We start from the raw sequence: 19,477 nt of genomic DNA, 5'->3' as shown, positions 1-19,477 counted from the left end.
CACCGTGTACTACTGGTCAATACAAAATATAAGTTTTTTAGTTGTACATACCAACATTCTTACTGACATATGGACCATTCTGTCCAGTAATAGCCATTTGTCTGTTAATACTATGGAAGGAGTTTGCTATGCATATCACTCATATTTATACATCCTTCATCCTTCCTTTTCAAAAAATCTCAAAACTGGTGTGAACACACGTAGCTGCCCTTAGCTTTCGTCACATGTATGAGGCACATATTCATGTAATTTACACAATGTCAATAGGTGTGGAATACACCAATACCTTAAAATGTCACCATAGCCAGAAATCTATGCTATTAAGATCTTGTGAACAGGGAGATCATACGACATGACCTGTTTGACCAATCCACCATTCATAAAAGATTTTTTAAGTTACTGTCATAAAAGACATACATGACACATGTCTGTTGATCAACAGCGTTGCCTAAGCAAACTTGGAATACCATACTGCCATTTCCTGAATGAATGAACTTACCATTATATCACTGTTCACATTATGCAGAATAACTAATCACATTCTGATTCCAGCACAACCTCAAAACAATCTATATTACTAAATGATTAGCCTGGACCCTGGAGCATGGTATTCCACAGACAACAAAACTTTTATTTTCAATATTTCATGAAATTATTGACCGAATTCAAAAATTTATAAGTGACCATAAGCTACTCATCAAGGTATTTAATCTTATGTTGAAAATTTAACACAATAAGCCAAGTATTTTAGTAGACACTGTGTGTTTGTCTCTGGGCAGTATAACTGATGGCACATAAATACCCAGATTTTATTTATCCAGTATTAGTGACTTCAAAAAAGTTTTGCACATAATTCCAAAGCTTCTTCTCACTGACAACCTCATCCACAAAATGATTAATGGAAAAGGTTTATCACTTACTACATTTTCACTGTTCATGCAGTAAAATGCCAACACCTGGAATGACATTTTAATTTATTACTTTACTACTAACACTGTTCACGGCAAAGTTTGCAGACAGTATCTACATATACCACTAAATGTACCTGCAAAATTATGTCACTGTACCTCACATAGTTCAGGAGGTATGTCATAAACATTGACACACATGATAAAATAGCTAGCTGTGGCCAAAGGTGTGTGTGTGTGTGTGTGTGTGTGTGTGTGTGTGTGTGTGTGTGTGTGTTTGGATGTCTGTGTGAATATGTGTACAAATACTCAAAAAAGGGCTAGTGCTTGAAATATGATGTGGATGCTACTTTATTTTATATGTTACTGTGCTCCACACATTAATCTGCTATAGGTGAGTAATTGCCCTTCCTTTATTTTATGTATTGTTCCATAATGGAATTTCCAGTATTGTTATGCATTTCAAACATAGATTTTTATGAGGGCATGGTATTCCCATTTACCCATTTGAGCAATGAACAAACATGATTGCTTCAAAAAGGAAGGAAGGAAGATGGGTTTAATGTCCCGTCGACATCAAGGTCATTGGAGATGGAGTACAAGCTCAGACTGTATCAACGATGTGGGAGAAACTTTACTGTGCCCTTTCAAAGGAACCATCCTGGCATTTGCCTGGAGCTATTTAGGGAAATCACAGAAAATCTAAATCTGAATGGCAGGACATGGGTTTGAAATGTTATCCTCCCATGTGCTAACCACTGTGCCATCTCACTTGGTTCTGCTTCAAAAGCTGTACGAACCAAACTATTGTGCATTATATGTTGATACATGACTCAAGTTACTGTGTGACAAACAAATAAAACCAAAACAAAATTTCATCATCAATACCGTTTCTGTGGCACAATGAGAACTATAAACTTTCTCATATGTTTATTCTAGTTACATGAGTTTTATTATCTGTGTTTTCCTGCAGGCAGAGCTACTCGTGGACTTGGAGAGCTAATGTGAAGCTCATTTCAAAGGATATGACTTTTACTTCTGTTATTTAAAAATTAGTTTTGCTGCTCCCTCATGATGCTGTCCCACAAGTATAATATAATGACTGCTGCCCATGATGTTTGTCAAGTACTGCTAAAAGTGTTGTTTTGAGAGTCTGAAAGGGAAAAATATAAACCAGAAATTGAAACCTTTCATAATTCTGATACTGTTAACATTTTTCCAGTATGGTTTTTTAGAATACAAGTATATAACTGTGAAGAAATGATAAGTTGTACTGTGAACTGAGGAAGTAGTGTTCTTGTAATTTTGAAACAGTCAGGGTTGAGAATGGTCTGCAATGAGTGTATCCTGGAGATATGAGAGATGCAGCTAAAGATACCTGAGAAACTGCCTGATACAATTTTTAGCATAACATAAAAATACAAAAATGATTTATTCACAAAGGCTGTGACAATAACTAAGTGCTGAAAATTTCACAATGCAAAGTATAAGGAAATTGTAACCCATACTTTTTGGAGGAAATCTGGAGGGTAAAGCTGTATTACTAAATTGGAAGAAATGACTATTTTACTTCCTTACTAGTTGATATTTTAAGGTTTCATGTCAGTCAAAGTGCCCTCTGCTCATCACTAACCTAGCATAGCCTAGTGTGATTACAATGGCTTATACAAACTTGACAGATCCTTTCACGGAAAAGATTTGGAGGTACTAATGCATTTCTGAGACCTACTGAGCTATGACTTAGACAGCCGATTCCTGTTTTACCTAGCTATCATACAGGTCCCAGCTCCAAAGTAATGCAAAAGACAGTCTAGTCGGCTGGGGTTATGTGAAACAGTAACTTTCCTTTAAGTGTCACTTTCTGTTCCTATAGCTTGACTCGCAAAGCCAAAGAAAAAATAATAAGAAAGTACAGTGTTTTCATTTATTTGTGAATGACCTTGCATATAGTCTGAATAATGTAATTGTGGTGTACAGAGATATTTTTTGTGCACCCTTATTAAATTGAGATAAGTGATACCAGAATATAAAATCAGTTAAAATTGATCAACAGAAGAAATTCTAGTGGGCGTGATGGAATGCCTGTACAATTTTTTATGGATTATGTAAAACAGCTTGCTCCTCTCCTAGCAGCAGTTTGTCGTAGGTCACTGGAGCAATGAAGCAAATGATGGAGAAAGGTGCAGGTTATTCCGAATTTCAAGAAGATTCAATGGACAAATTCATGTTAACTATATGCCTGTATTATTGATTCCAACCTGTTACAGAATTATGTAACACACTGTACACACACAATGACCTTATTGGAGAAAGAAGGTCTCCTCTGTAGAAATCAACATGGATTCCACAAACGACAATCATGTGAAACTCAGCTCACTGTGTTCATCGATGGAATCCACAAGGCAATATCTAATGGCACCTAGGTTGATGCCATCCTCCTTGATTAGCAAAAAGCACTCAGTGCTATTCCACATTGATATCCAATGAACAAAATACAAGCTTACAGAATATTAGACAAGCTGTGTGTTTGAAATAAAGACTTCTGGGCAGGGCAATGTCATCAGAAACAAAAATAACACTAAGTGTACCACAAATTAGTTCCATGAGGTTGTTACTGGACATAGGAAAAACAATAACACTACAAGATTATAGTGAAATGCAGAAAGACTTGTAGGTAAGCTTGGTGAAGGAACTGGCAGCTGACCCTATAAATGTAACATAGCCCACAGAGTGAATGACATCATCATTGAGTTACATTATCAGTGATGAATCATTGAAATCAATCACAAATGTAAAATATTTAGGAGTATGCATATGCAGTGACCTGAAGTGGAAAAACCCCATAAGACCAGTTGAAGGAAAAGCAAGTACCAGACTGAGATTCATTGGAAGAATCCAGAGGCATGTAATTCATCCATGAAATTGACAGCTTGCAAAACTCTCTTGTGACCAATTATTGAGTAAAGTTTGTTATTCTGAGACAATTGTTAGGCTAGATTAGTAGTGGAGACAGAGAAGACTCAAAGAACAGAGGTCCATTTTGTTGTGGATTCATTTAGTAACTGTGAGAGTGCCATCCAGATGCTCATCATCTATTATATAAGAGAGTGGTTGTGCATCACATATGTGAATTTTAAAATTTTCACAGTTAACTCCATGTTCAAGAAGTTTTGGGTTTGTTGCTGGTCGTTGTTTGCTACATTCCACAATATTTCACCTGGGAACCTGCCAGTCATCTTTGGGTGAGCCATTGATGACAGTCTTTGATGGCTCACCTAAAGATAATTGGCATTTGTACAGTCCAGATATCATGGAATATAGCTAATGATGGACAGCTCAAAGCCTAAAGCTTCTCTGAATGCATCATAGAGATGTTAACTATTAAAATTCTGAAAGTTTACATTTTAATGAAAAGGCAGGCAATATAAAACTGTCAATCCCTCTCCCCACATTCATTTTTTTAAAAAAATGACTGTGCCGGGAAAATCAGAACATTGTAAGCTGTCCGACCTGGGCTTACTGTTTTTCATCATGTGATCTATTTACAATAGGAAAGGTGGAAATAACAGTTGTTACTTATGTAGTCTCCAGCACACTACATACTGCAAGATAGCTTTGGGAATAAAGGTGTAGATGCTAACATAGGTGTAGAAACAAACCTTGATGACTTTTTACTGAAGGTGTTGTCTGTCTGAAGCTTTATCATATTTGAGCTTATCTTGGAGTATCTATGAAGTTTCTGTTTGCAGAATATTAAAAATGAAATCGGTTTTCTTTTATGATTAACACAACATTTCATTTATAGTTTCTTGTTCCATTTATGCCAAAAACACCCCACTCATAACGTGCATTCTCGTGCCTAACAGTATTCAGTGTCACTGATTTGCATTCCTTAGTTTCCTGCCATTTCTTCTGTAAGAAACCTTCTATCCAAAAATTTATTTGTCCCCAGAATTATTTCCATAAGAAAGATAAAGCTGGGGGATATTCTCTAACACACTCCAATGCATATTTCTTACTCCGATAACAAAATTTAGTTTACATGAGTAACAACAGTTTCTCTTGTTATTTTGTAGATTTTTACTGACATGTTTTGTTAATGAAAGGAAATGAAAGAATTTTGTGAAATGAATGATACAAAACACAGGTAGTACAATATTGTATATTCAGAACAGCAACTGATCTACAGAGTTTGTCGTTTATTAGTTGCCTTATTGCATGTTTCATCTTTGTGTGTGTAGCTTTTGGATTAACTTATTTCTTATGTTGCTAAAAGGCACATTAAATTGACCACCTGTGCCTCCTGGATCTGGAAATCTTATTTAGTTCAAGAAGAAATCTGTATTTTCTGATGATACTGATCTCTCTATTTCAGTTTATGACCTGATCACATATCAAATGACATTGATGATATTTTTGTTGGCCTGAAATATAGTTTTCTTTACTATGTCTTTTGGATTTTCTTACTATCCTGTTGAATATTTGATTATATTTTTTGATGTAATTTTCAAGTTATGGTGTACTTTTATTGTACTGAATGAAAGAGTGGAAAATTATTTTCTTTGCACTAGAAGCTATGAGATGTCCAGAAAAAGAGTATCATTTTGAAAAAAACTAATAAAAACATTTTTTCGAAACAAAATTTATTTTTATAAGAAAAAGCATCATAAACTATTGTTCTCTCAGACATATGTCATAGCAGAAAACCAACTTTTCTATACCCTCTTCATAGAAATATTTTACTGCCATCAGTGAAGACAGATCCTGCTGAACGCTATTGTTTGAGTCATCATCACTGTCAAAACACTTTCCTCCAAAATCACGCTTCAAGTTCAGAAACACGTGATAATCAGAACATGCAAGATTGGGGCTGTATGGAGGGTGATCAAACTGCTCCCAAATGAATTATTGATTAAGATTTTGATTGACACCAGCAGAATGGGGATGTGCAATGTCATTAAACAACACAGTGCCTTTATTGAACATTCCATGCATTTTTTTTTAAATTGCACAACAGAGTTTTCTCAATGTTTCACAGTATCGTTCCACATTGATGGTTTCACCTCTTGGGAGGAACTCAACATACAGAATATCTTCTCTGTCCCAGAACACAGTCCACATGATTTTTTTGTGTTGACAACACTGTTCTGAACATTTGTTTTTTGGGGGATTTTAAGTGCCTCTACTACTTTGACTTTTGTTTTGATTATCCAGTGATGTGACAATTTCAAGTCTCACAACCAGTCACAATTATTTTTCAGATTCATCTCCTTTATCACTACAATGAGTAAGAAATATGAAAACACTGTCAAGTCACTTAGTTTTATGGATGGTCATAAGCACTTTAGACCCCAATGGGGACACAATTTGTGAAAATTTAAGCAGTTTGTGCCAATCCCATGCAAAACAGTTTTGAAAAAGTATTTTTATTGTGAACCAACTGTTTTCATGAGTTTACTTGTTCACTTTCTCAATCAGACTTATCATTCACAACAGAAGGCCCCCTACTCCATGATTCATCATGAACATTAGTTCACCTGTCATTGAATTGTCTCACCCATTTTCTCTCCATTCAATCAGTCATTACATTTTCACCATAAATCTCTACAAGTTGATGATGAATTTAAGCTCACTCATTCTTAGCATTCAAAAACTGAATTGCAGAAAACACTTCACAGTCAACAGGCTCATAAGATATCTTAAACATTTCGAATGATCACTAATAAATGTAATCACACTGCTATCTGGCTGTAATGGCATCAGTGGAAAGAAAATGAACCAGACAGACAAGAGCAGATGTGCAGAACTGTGACTCTAGTGCCGCAGTGACGGTAGAACAAAATGGTACTTACTTCCTGGACACGACTCATATAACACATTTTGCAACACAACACATCACAATTCTCCACCTTTTCTGTGGAAAGGCTGTGTGAAAATAATGGAGGTACATCTTGTGGAATGTGATAAACAGTTCTTCAGTTTTATTGAAGACTTCCTTCCACATCTCCCTTCATAGAATAAAATTAAGCTGATGTTTCAGTTAGTGAAATCAATAATTTTACTCTTATTATCTCTAGTGCTCTTATACAAATTTTTTTAAATGCAGTTTTGCTTTTAGAAGTAATTACACTTGCAAAGCTGACAGCATAATCTCAAGAACTACTGACATTTACTACATTTATCCTTTGATTTGAATTTTTTAAGGTGTCAGAGCTTATCTCTTCACAGATAAATACTTTCTAGATATCACTTTTAATATTATTAAAAACCTTTTCAAAATTTTCAACAATTTTTTTCCAATCTTCATATGGAAAAGTTAGATGACAGATAAGTAAAACAGTAATTAGTCAGGAAGGATAACTCCAGCTGTAGTTGAATTGTTAACATCGAAGCAAAATTTTCTGTAAAACAAGAAAGGAAGCAAGGAATATTGGGTTTAACGTCCGATTGACATTGAGTTCATCAGAGACAGAGCACAAGCTCAAATTGTGTCATGGATAGGGAAGGAAATTGGCCATGCCCTTTCATAGGGACCAACCTGACATTTGCTTGGAACGATTTAGGGAAATACAGGAAACCTAAATCTGAATGGCTGGATGTGGGTTTGAACTGTCATCCTCCCGAGTGTGAGTTCAATGCGCCCACCATTGTGCCACTTCGCTCCGTTTCTCTAAAATAATACATTTCTTTGGGGACATTGACTTCAGGAAAATATAGGTTTTTTTATTGTGTTTTCTAAGCTTCCACTAGACATTTTTTATGCTGCAACAAATAAATAAATAAATACATAAATAAAATAAACCTGTAGGTATTGGCGCAACAGAATAAAATAGATAAGAGAGTGAAAGTTTGCAAAAAAAGAAGACTGTTTAGTTCAAGGTAGAATCCTCAAAATATTTTACACAAAGTGGCTTCAATAGGCAACAATTAAGCAGTAATCTTCATTTTTTAATGAAACTTTATAAAACTTCTTTCACTAGTTTTGGCAAAAGATATTTATCTTACCTGTATAATAATAATAATCATTTCAATAATGATTAAAGCTCAGACAAACATATACTAATTCCAAATAACAGAGCAGTAAAATTTTGCTTCTTAAAATGAAATAAAGCATGCAATTAACTGAGTGGGCTCATACTGATGCTAAGTATTGCTACAGTTAATATTCATACTTTGGCTCCAAGCTTATTCCAGTAGTTGCATGAAAGTGCACTGTATAAGTGAGATGTGTAATTGCAGCTTAAACTTAAAATAGTTCATGAGCAGCAGTGTTTCTGCCCCAATAACTTTGTGAAGCATAATTAAAACACAAAATGTTGCACATTTTGAAATCAATGAAGGCTCATTGACTACTACTGTAATGTATTTATTTCTGTCTTTCAGGAATACCGTAGGTTCAATAATTCACTTATTTACTGTGGGTTAAATTTTTGAAGATATTTATTTCCATCTAATACAGCATCTTTTTTTTTTATCTTCCTGAAACATATCATTGACATCATGTTTTCAACAACTGCAATGAAGTTGAAGTCTCCCTGTAAGTACCTCTTATCTGTCATGAGTAAATCTAGATCTGTAGTATATATACAAACAGAGTGATTCTTATTAATGTTTAAAAACTCCTGAAGCAACTTAGATGACACTGAGACAGTTAATTGAATACCAGATACATGAGGTCACAAATGTAGGGAAATACCCCAAACTGAGTGACAAATGTTGAACATGTGATGTCACCAGATCACATACCTCACTACATGAGCAGTGGTTGATCCTGTCGGTCTGTCACCACTGATCATCCCAGCCCAAGTCAAGTATTTCCTTCAGTGTGGCTCTGGGCCCACATGTGCAACTTAAGCATATGGGGCTCAGGCTTTGAATCTTGCATTTGACAGCAACATTTTTTCATTGCATTAAACAATTAATTGTGTACATTGAGGCACAATTTATTATTTTATTTACTGTCCTTCCAGTCTCTGCTCGTTTATTGCAAAGTACAGTACAACAAAACCTACTATATGGCATTAGAAGTAAATGAATATAAGCTTCCAAATTGCATCGTTACTAGTATGTGATCTACATTTTATTTACAAAATAATGTCTGGAAGAAGAGAGAGAGAGAGAGGAGAAGAAGAAGAAGAGACAAAAGGAAAACAACACAAAATTAGAGTGGCTTTACTTTGGTTACAGCAAGGGCAATAATTTTGCAACTTTTACATCTGCAACAAATCACATTTACAAGAGGTGCTCACAGTTTGCACCATTCACATGAATGCAAGTATAGCACTGCTCAACCATCCCTTCATGTCCAAGCCGAACTGCTGAGCGTGCATCTGGTGACATCACATGATCAACATTTCTCATCCATTTTTGGAGTATTTCTCAATGTTTGTGACCCCACGTGTCTCATATTAAATCACTTGTCTTGGCATCATCTACGTCACTTTGAGGGCTTTTAAAAGTTAGTAAGAATCATCCTGTATACTATTGTTTTCATATTTCCAATTGTTGGTGGGAAAAAAAGATTATATAACTGTAAGTAGTATACTGACATAAAGATAGAAATTGTGTGTGATAATCTTTATGCTCTTTAAACATAAACAATGCAAGTAAACGACATGCAGACAGCAGGTAATCTTGCAATTTATGTATTCAGACATTGTGTGCCCAATGGTTAGTCAAGAATTGGAGATTTGTGTATCTGTTCGAAGTGTGGATCAGTAATGCACTTTTTCTAGGGTAAATTGTGTATTCATTCATGATCTTTTCTTGATTCATCATTGGTTGCACAAACTGATTTTTGCCCTCTGAGGTAGCAGTCATAATTACTTCTGAGGTAGGAAAGCGCTTGGTATAGGATATTCTTCATAATTTTCTTCATAATGATCGAGAGAACTTGTTTGGTCCGAAGCTGATTATAATAAATTTCCACAGGTACACTTCCTGAGACATTTATTGTACAATTACACATTTTAGGATAGTTACATCTGTTACTCTTATATGCCCAAATTATAGGCATTACCAATATTAAGATCAATGTTTTGACAGGCCTTTGTATTTAACTCAAGTCATTTGTGTGGTTCTAATGTGTGAGGCTGCTTCAGAATATTGGCCTAGAGACTGTTTATATTTATAACAGGCACACCTTACTGGGAGACACTAGCATTTAAAAATAAGGTACTTATCTTGAAAAAACTAAAGACCGAATAAATGCATGTAACAGGAGTAACTGTGGAAATATGTATTTTCTGTTCATTAATGTAATATTGGTGGTCACATACCAAAACTATGAAAAATCAAATGAATTACCTCTCTGATTTGTGGTCACAGCTCATAATACAGTTAAATATTCAAATACTTTACATTATCAACACACAGGGAGCAATGTTTCATTTTAGGAAATGGAATTATATTATTTTACATTACTGACATATTAAACACACCTATTGCTAATACATGTGGTACCACTCACAAAACACTTCCGCAGCATGTAACTTGCTATTGCCAGTATATACAAAAATGTTTACATTACTCATTCAAGAAAGATTTCTGGACAAATGGATAAAGCAAGACACATGAGAATGTTACTGAATTAAAACAGAGCTGAGATTTTTATTACTTCATGAAAAGCTGTGTTCCAGTTCAATTTAACTTACTGCCTATAACTTGCATTAATAAAATAAAGTAAGCAGCAATTCAACTACTGTCCATGTATCTATTGTAAATATAGGATTAAGTTAATGAGGCCATCCACAGAATAGCATAATAATGGGATTTTTGAGGATATTGTTTTACTATTTTTTACTATTACATACCCAAAGTAATTGTGTTTTGCATTTTTACAAGGGAGCAAGACATACTGGTGCTTGAGGTGATGGTAGAAATGCTGTTATGGGTGAAGGTATTGTGTATTGGTCTATTTTATTGGAACAGTAGATATAGAACTCACATACATAAATAACAGTTCTTACATTTTCATACTGTAAATATTTTAATGCACATAGAAACTAGAACATTACAGTCCCTGGAGTTTCTGATGTAAAAGAATGTTCCATATCTTTAATTAAAATAGTGATGTGTCACCAACATTTTCATGGTAGCCCTCATATGCAGTTAGATTAGACATGTATTTTACAGATTTAAATTTTCATGGGTATGATATATAAAATTTACCATAGCTTCATGTTGCATGATAGGTGGAGGGTCCTAAAGTTCTATAAATTAAGTGAAATTTTCAGATGTTATTTCTCTCATGTTTACCACGTGTGTGTCCACATATTGCCTGTATTATTTATTGTTCCTTTTAGGTTTAGTGTAATATTCAATTATGTTTTCAGAACAGAGGAAGACAATTTATTTTATTAGTATGAAATGGTTAGGGACAGCAAAGTTTATTATCAAAATTTAGGGTCAGATCCAAATCACTTTTAAATGCTAACATGCAAAAATGTATAAATTCTTGCCCAAAATGTGGAGATAGTGATTAAATGAATAAGGAAGAATTTGTAACATAATAATTATATTAAATTAAAAGGAAGGTCAGTGTTGACCATAATATTGATGGTTTATTGATAGCAAAATTGATTTTCAATCACATAGTGATCATCTTCAGTGCTGTGGTGTACAAATTAAACTCACAGGCACTGGTATCAAGTTATTATCAGCAACCAAAACTGAGAAACAATCACAGTAACTTGATACCAGTGCCTATGAGTTTAATTTGTACACCACAGCACTGAAGATGATCACTATGTGATTGAAAATCGATTTTGCTATCAATAAACCATCAATATTACGGCCAACACTGACCTTCCTTTTAATTTAACATATATAGTCGTTGTGCACACAGCACTCCATGGAGTCGCCAATCAATAATAATTATATTCATACTAAAAATTATTCATTGCAAACTATATTCAGATAAGAGAGTGAATAATTTTTGCTTCAGTGGAAAATAGTAAATGTTGCAGGGTACTTCACTCCCTAAGAACTATGCTATGAACCAAAAACCAAATGATAACCTGCTATTTGAAGCTTCCCCAATTAAGACTGTCTACCAAGGTGTAAAAGAAATGCTGGTATATAAATGAAGTTTGGTATTTGTAACCTTTATTGTCACCAAACATTTGCAAAACTTCCTCAGGTGACATAGAAATCGAGATTATGACTACTGTTGCAACTGTCTTTTAAATAATACTTCCTTATTGACTTTAAAAGTGATTGGTAGTGCCAGAATCCAATATTGGGAAACTCCTGATTTTGTAGATTAAATCTTTTCTAAACTCTTATCGCCAGTTTTGTAAGGGCCTCTTTGCTACTGCTGTGGAGACCGAGTTTGTGAAATGGCTTCTGGTGCAGTGCACCATTACGACAGTTTCTCCTTGCCATTATTACACAGCTATGCCCCAGGGTCAGGTTACAGGATAGGATAATGAAGGGTTTTCAACACTTCCACAAATTAGTAACAAAGCCAAACAAATGAGTTGAAAAGGTTTACTTATCTTTGTGACGTGTCGGATATTGAGGTCTGCAACACTACCTGCAATATAACACCAAAAAAGGCCCTCAATGGCTAACTGCAAGTAATCACAGGTAAACATCACAGTACATAGCAAACACAATTTACCACAACTGTCTATTCACTTTTAAGACTAAACAATGTTCTCTTTCTAAGTCAGGCCTGGACAATGATCTACAACCAAGCGGGCGAGAGCTACTGTTCTATCTTCCAAGTAGACTTCTTTCTGTTGTCATCTGATCATTGGTGGGTTGTACTCGACCGGCAATTGGCCAAGGTGAAGTCAATACCTTCATCCTCAGCGCTGCCAGTGGTGCTGGTGGAATTCGTGCAAGTGTGGAGTCTCTATGACACTGACACCAGCTTGCATCTGTGTACCTGTGGTGCTTTTGTCCCGACTATGTCTTGTTCAGATGACACGGCGATATGCATGGGAAAAAGTGATTGACCTGTACTATACAATTATTTTAATGTATTTTAGACACACTCACAGTAACATGCTTTTAATTATGACCACATCTGGTGATCCACAGACCATGGCTTCTGAAGGTGATTAATGTGAAGTCAATGATGATCATTATGGGTCCCTCATTGCATTGGAAATCGTGTAAAATGATCAGGAATGAGGAAAAGAGACTTGTCAGTTCAAAAGTCTGTGTCCTTGTCATCATAGTTGAAAACAGTGTGACAATAATTTGAGTCAGATGGTTGAAACTAAGATAAAATTGAGGTACCTTAAAATTGTAGACTGTCACTGAAGGATACACCAAGCAGTGCCATCATAATCAGTAGCACTAAAATGGGATGAGAGAAGGAAAACTATAAGAAAGGACTGGATAATCAGTAAGCTTAAACTGATAGAGAAATAAAATACACACATAAAAACTGAAATTTGCATGACAGTGCAGAGTTACAAAGCAGCTGGAGGCCACTCATGGCTCACACTGCAATGAGAGCACCCACTGCCCCCCCCCCCCACCCCCATCCGACACCCTGGCCATACTGTGAGAATATGGGCTACTGTGAGATAACTACCACAGCTGCTATGCAGGGAGTCCTCTTGATATGAAACGAATTCATGGATAAGCCTGCTGCAGCTGATAGATGGATGGGACAGTATGATGGCATAAAGACAGGCTTGGAGAGAAGTAAGCCACACTTCAGTGGTGCCGTTGATTGCCCTCAGTTTGTTGAAGGTTCTGGTAACCTGCCACGTCCCAGGTTTTCAAAATTTGACATTGCAGTTGCAATTGTAGGTCTGTGCCCAGTCCTCTGAGTTCAGCTTTGACTCCTGTTGCTAATCTGTCAGCAACTTCATTTGCCAAAATATTCACATGGCTTGATGTCCTGATGAATGTTACATGGCTCTAGAGCTGTGGTCATCAAATAGGCCTTGAATATTAGTGACCAGCTGAACAGTTGGTTGTAAAACAGAGTCAGTTAACATGGATGGGTAGGTGTGAGACATAATGGGACTGCATAGTTTGCCAATAGTTGCTGGCGTCTGATCATCAGTACGGAGGGGGGAAATAAGACTTTAGTGTGAACTGTGCCCTCCGCCTCACACCACTTGGTTGCTAGCGGAGTATATATGTAGATATGTAGATGTAGATCAGTAATAGGGTACCAGCTTTCATCAGGTGACTGACTTCAGGGATCATATGGAACCTTTTGCATACCTCCATGGTAGCACTATCCCTCAGACATCCCAGTTTTCTTTACTTATTGTTTGGTGAGGGTTGAATGTATCTGGAGCTGGAACATTTGGAGGGACAGGAAATTCTGGATAAAAATGAGGGTAACCACAGAAGCCCCACTAATGCAGTGCAAACAGGACGTGATGGTGCCATAATTAAAAGCATGTTACTGTGAGTGTGTCTAAAATACATTAAAATAATTGTATAGTACTGGTCAATCACTTTTTGCCATGCATATCGCCATGTCATCTGAACAAGACATAGTCAGGACAAAAGCGCCACAGGTGCCAGTCAAAGAACACAGTGATCACATGTTGGCAATGCTCAAAAGTGGTGTCATTTTGAATAATTAAATGGCCTATTAGAGACTGGTTTATAATTAGTAAAAATATGAGTACCTTTTTCCAATAAATACTTTGGAGCCACTGGGGGAAGGGGGATACCCATTCCTGCCGAATACAGGTGAATTGCAGAGTAACCATGTAGATGTAGATAACTAGAGGATGTGTTTTATGCTGTCATTGCCAAGGTATTTAAGCATTTGAGTGTAAATTTTACCAGGTCTAGAGGCTTATTTAAGCATTTGAGTGTAAATTTTACCAGGTCTAGAGGCTGTGTTTCAAAACTCTACCAAAGTGTTGCAGATCTCCCATTCACTAAATGGAACATTGTATGGTTTAAGACCATCTCATTTTCCCTACTACAGCAAATTCTCCAAACCTGTCTTCAATGTTTTCAGTGAAAACAGTGGCTTTGTTGTTGCAAAAAATTCTCTGTCAGTTCTGGAGCACACCAAGAAATGGGCAATTTGTGTACATTCATTTCTCCTTGTGTGACTCTCATTCCATCACACAGGGCTGAGATGGCCGTGTGGGCACGGTCACCATGAGTGAGTGTGATCCATTTCATTGTGGGCTGTATGCCCTGATGCCACTAACTCTGACTGAAGACTATTCCTGACACCACCCTGACATGGCAAAGACTATCTGTTGTAGCAGCTGTTGCCCAGAGTCCTAGTGCCCCAGATTGCACAGGCAACTACTTCTCAGCATAAATGGGGAGGCACCAGCAATGCGATCCCTGAATTGTCAGGGGGTCAGAACCAAGAGTGTGTATGATGACCCCCCCCCCCACCAGATGAATCTGATACTGTGCTGTAATATTAGATGCAGAAGATCGCACATGGTGGGTACATTGTGCACCACCGAATGCTCGCACTTCTGTGAAATTAAGAGTGGAAGTCAAATCCTAAAAGGAGATTGAAAGTAATTAAGCCAAAAGGGTTGAGGGTAAGGTTGTGACATGTGCAAAAACTGACGTATGCCCTAATAATAGTCTCATCACCAATGTAAAAGTTTGACTAGCTATAGGACCTTTTTTGTCACCTCTTATGACAGGCAAGGGATTACCATGAGTCTATTCAGGCCCTTGACACCACAGGAGCTAATGTGCAGCCAAAACAAGTCATGATTAATGTGGTGCTACTGTGACTGAGTCTGTTGTTGTTGCTACTGTGACTGAGTCTGTTGTTGTTGTTAACATCATGATCTTCAGTCCGAAGAATGGTGTGATTCAGCTCACCTATGCAAGCCTCTTCATCTCTGTGATACTACTGCACTCTACATCTATTTGAACCTGTTTGCTATATTCGAGCCTTAGCCTTCCCATACAGTTTTTACACTGCACAATTTTCATCCATTATCAAATTACCAGTTGATGTGTCAAGGTGTGTACTATCAATCAATCCCTTCTTTTATATATAAAAACAAAGATGAGGTGACTTACCGAACGAAAGCGCTGGCAGGTCGATAGACACACAAACAAACACAAACATACACACAAAATTCAAGCTTTCGCAACAAAATGTTGCCTCATCAGGAAAGAGGGAAGGAGAGGGGAAGACGAAAGGAAGTGGGTTTTAAGGGAGAGGGTAAGGAGTCATTCCAATCCCGGGAGCGGAAAGACTTACCTTAGGGGGAAAAAAGGACAGGTATACACTCGCACACACGCACATATCCATCCACACATACAGACACAAGCAGATAAATTTATGGTAATCAAAGCAGCCCACTGAATTACACCAAAATTCTCCCTTTGTTCTTCATAAGAATTTGTTATAAACTAATTAGATTACATATCATCATAAATATTTCATGTATGATAAGATATAACAAAACATTTTTTGTCAAAATTCCAGTGTCTATTGCAAAAACATTAAAAAGAAACCAAGAAAAGAGTCGTAATAACTGCTGATATGTACAAAGATCTAGCCAGTGAAGCCAATAACTCAACGCAGTTCATTGATGTGATTCAAATATCAGGTTTCAGCGCAGGTTTCACTGATTTTACTTGAGTAAATGAAATGTCTGCAGCACGTATACGTAATATTTTTACCGGTTATACTTATAATGAGGCAAATAAGTTCTGTTTAGATTTAGGACTTTCTGATCCTTGTGCTCTGTTTATGGAGTTACCAAAAACAATAGAACCTTGCTCCAAAAAAACCTACTCCAAATGCCAGTTCAGCAAAGAAAATATGAACTTATTTCATTATAGATTCAATAAGGTGGAGTGGGCTATAGATCATAGTATTTCATCCTCTGAAAATTTTGCTACTCTCTTGGAAAACTTCCTAAAGTTTTTAATGAAACTTTCCCCCTTATTGTACATCATAAAGAAGTAGGAGATGAAGTAAAGTGGATTACTGAAGTAATAAAAATCTCTGGTGCAAGGAAAAGATGCCTACATAGGGAACTAAAGCACAACAAAAGTCCTGCTTCTGTTACCTATGTAAAAAATTATAAAAATATTTTTGAAGAAGTTGTAAAGGACTGTAAAAGATATAGAAAATGTGATACTATCACTAAAAAGTAAAACCTCAGCAGGATGACATGGGATACCAACAAAAGTATTAAAAACAGTCTCTAAAATAATTGTGCAGCCACTGACTACAATACTTTCCAGACTCGCTGAAGTATGCAGTAGTTAAGCCACTGTTCAAAAAAGGCATAAAAGAACATATGGGAAACTATCACCTAGTCTCTCTTCTTCCATCATTATGAAAAATATTAGAAAAGGTAGTCACCATATTGTTATTGTGGTTTTCAGTCCAGAGACTGGATAGAGTATCTCTCCCTGCTACTCTATCCAGTGCAAGCTTCTTCATCTCCCAGTACCTACTGCAACTTGCATCCTTCTGAATCTGATTAGTGTATTCATCTCTTGGTCTCCCTGTACGATTTTTACCCTCCACGCTGCCCTCCAATACTAAATTGATGATCCCTTGATGCCTCATAACATGCCCTACCAACCAATCCCTTCTTCTAGTCAAGTTGTGCCCCAAATTTCTCTTCTCCCCAGTTCTATTCAGTACCTCCTCATTACTTATGTGATCTACCCATCTGATCTTCAGCATTCTTCTGTAGCACCACATTTTGAAAGATTCTATTATCTTCTTGTCTAAACTATTTCTCATCTATATTTCACTTCCATACATGGCTACACACTTTTAGAAATGACTTCCTGACACTTAAATCTATACTTGATGTTAACAGATTTCTTTTCTTCAGAAACGCTTTCCTTGCCATTGCCAGTCTACATTTTATATCATCTCTACTTCGACCATCATCAATTATTTTGCTCCCCAAATACAAAAACTCATCTACTACTGTAAGTGTCTCATTTCCTATTCTAATTCCCTCAGCATCACCCAATTTAATTTGACTACATTCCATTATTGTCATTTTGCTTTTGTTGATGTTCATCTTATACCCTCCTTTCAAGACACTGTACATTCCGTTAAACTGCTCTTCCAGGTCCTTTTCTGTCTCCGACAGAATTACGATGTCATTGGCAAACCTCAAAGTTTTTATTTCTTCTCTATGGATTTTAATTCCTACTCTGAATTTTTCTTTTGTTTCCTTTAGTGCTTGCTCAATATACAGATTGAATAACATCGGGGAGAGGCTACAACCCTGTCTCACTCCTTTCCCAACCACTGCTTCCCTTTCATGCCCCTCAACTCTTATAACTGCCATCTGGTTTCTGTACAAATTGGAAATAGCCTTTCGCTCCCTGTATTTGTCCCCTGCCGCCTTCAGAATTTGAAAGAGAGTATTCCAGTCAACATTGTCAAAAGCTTTCTCTAAGTCTACAAATGCTAGAAATGTAGGTTTACCTTTCCCTAATCTATCTTCTAAGGTAAGTCGTATGGTCAGTATTGCCTCACGTGTTCCAACATTTCTACGGAATCCAAACTGATCTTCCCCGAGGTGGGCTTATACTAGTTTTTCAATTCGTCTGTAAAGAATTTGTGTTAGGATTTTGCACCCATGACTTATTAAACTGATCATTTGGTAATTTTCACATCTGTCAACACCTGTTTTCTTTGGGATAGGAATTATCATATTCTTCTTGAAGTATGAGGGTATTTCACCTGTCTCATACACATTGCTCACCAGATGGTAGAGTTTTGTCACGGCTGCTGGCTCTCCCAGGGCTGTCAGTAGTTCTAATGGAATTTTGTCTACTCCTGGGTCCTTGTTTCGACCTAGGTCTTTCAGTGCTCTGTCAAACTCTTCACGCAGTATCATATCTCCCATTTCATCTTCATCTACATTCTCTTCCATTTCCATAATATTGTTCTCAAGTACATCATCCTTGTATAGACCCTCTATATACTCTTTCCACCTTTCTGCTTTCCCTTCTTTGCTTAGAACTGGGTTTCCATGTGAGCTCTTGATATTCATACAAGTGGTTCTCTTTTCTCCAAAGGTCTCTAATTTTCCCGTACGCAGTATCTATTTTACCCCTAGTGATATATGCCTCTACATCCTTACATTGATTTTGTATTTATAACCCTGTATTCACCTGACCAGAAGTCTTGTTCCTCCTGCCACCGAACTTCACCAATTCCTAACTTTAATCTATCCGTTTCCCTTTTTAAATTTTCTAACCTACCTGGCAGATTAAGGGATCTGACATTCCACGCTCAGATATGTAGAACGCCAGTTTTCTTTCTTCTGATAACGACGTCCTCCTGAGTAGTCCCTGCCCGGAGATCCAAATGGGGGACTATTTTACCTCCGGAATATTTTACCCAAGAGGATGCCATCATCATTTAACCATACAGTAAAGCTGCATGCCCTCGGAAAAAATTATGGCTGTCGTTTCCCCTTGCTTTCAGCCATTCGCATTCTCTGCACAGCAAGGCCGTTTTGCTTAATGTTACAAGGCCAGGCCAGTCAATCATCCAGACTGTTGCCCCTGCAACTACTGAAAAGGCTGCTACCCCTCTTCAGGAACCACACGCTTGTCTGGCCTCTCAACAGACACCCCTCCATTGTGGTTGCACCTAC

General features: G+C 36.8%; 1 protein-coding gene across 5 annotated transcripts in view; it reads left to right on the top strand.

Annotated features, from left to right (window-relative positions):
* The window catches only part of LOC124605659 (sphingomyelin phosphodiesterase), a 403,249-nt gene that overhangs the window by 381,048 nt on the left and 2,724 nt on the right, over positions 1-19,477 (top strand). For 3 of the 5 annotated variants that reach the window (XM_047137535.1, XM_047137491.1, XM_047137500.1), the window contains 2 exons: positions 8,292-8,445; positions 10,752-10,806. The exons of 1 other annotated variant lie outside the window; for it this stretch is intronic. In XM_047137535.1, coding sequence (XP_046993491.1) covers positions 8,292-8,334 — 43 coding nt within the window. In that variant the 3' untranslated portion in view covers positions 8,335-8,445; positions 10,752-10,806. The remainder of the gene's footprint in view (positions 1-8,291; positions 8,446-10,751; positions 10,807-19,477) is intronic. One more of the 5 variants, XM_047137508.1, reaches the window with a different exon arrangement.

Source organism: Schistocerca americana, chromosome 1 (assembly GCF_021461395.2).
Source record: "Schistocerca americana isolate TAMUIC-IGC-003095 chromosome 1, iqSchAmer2.1, whole genome shotgun sequence".
In the NCBI taxonomy this organism is placed as follows: Eukaryota; Metazoa; Arthropoda; class Insecta; order Orthoptera; family Acrididae; genus Schistocerca; species Schistocerca americana.
The sequence above is the reverse complement of the archived record's forward strand: the minus strand, read 5'-3'. Positions and strand labels throughout refer to the sequence as shown.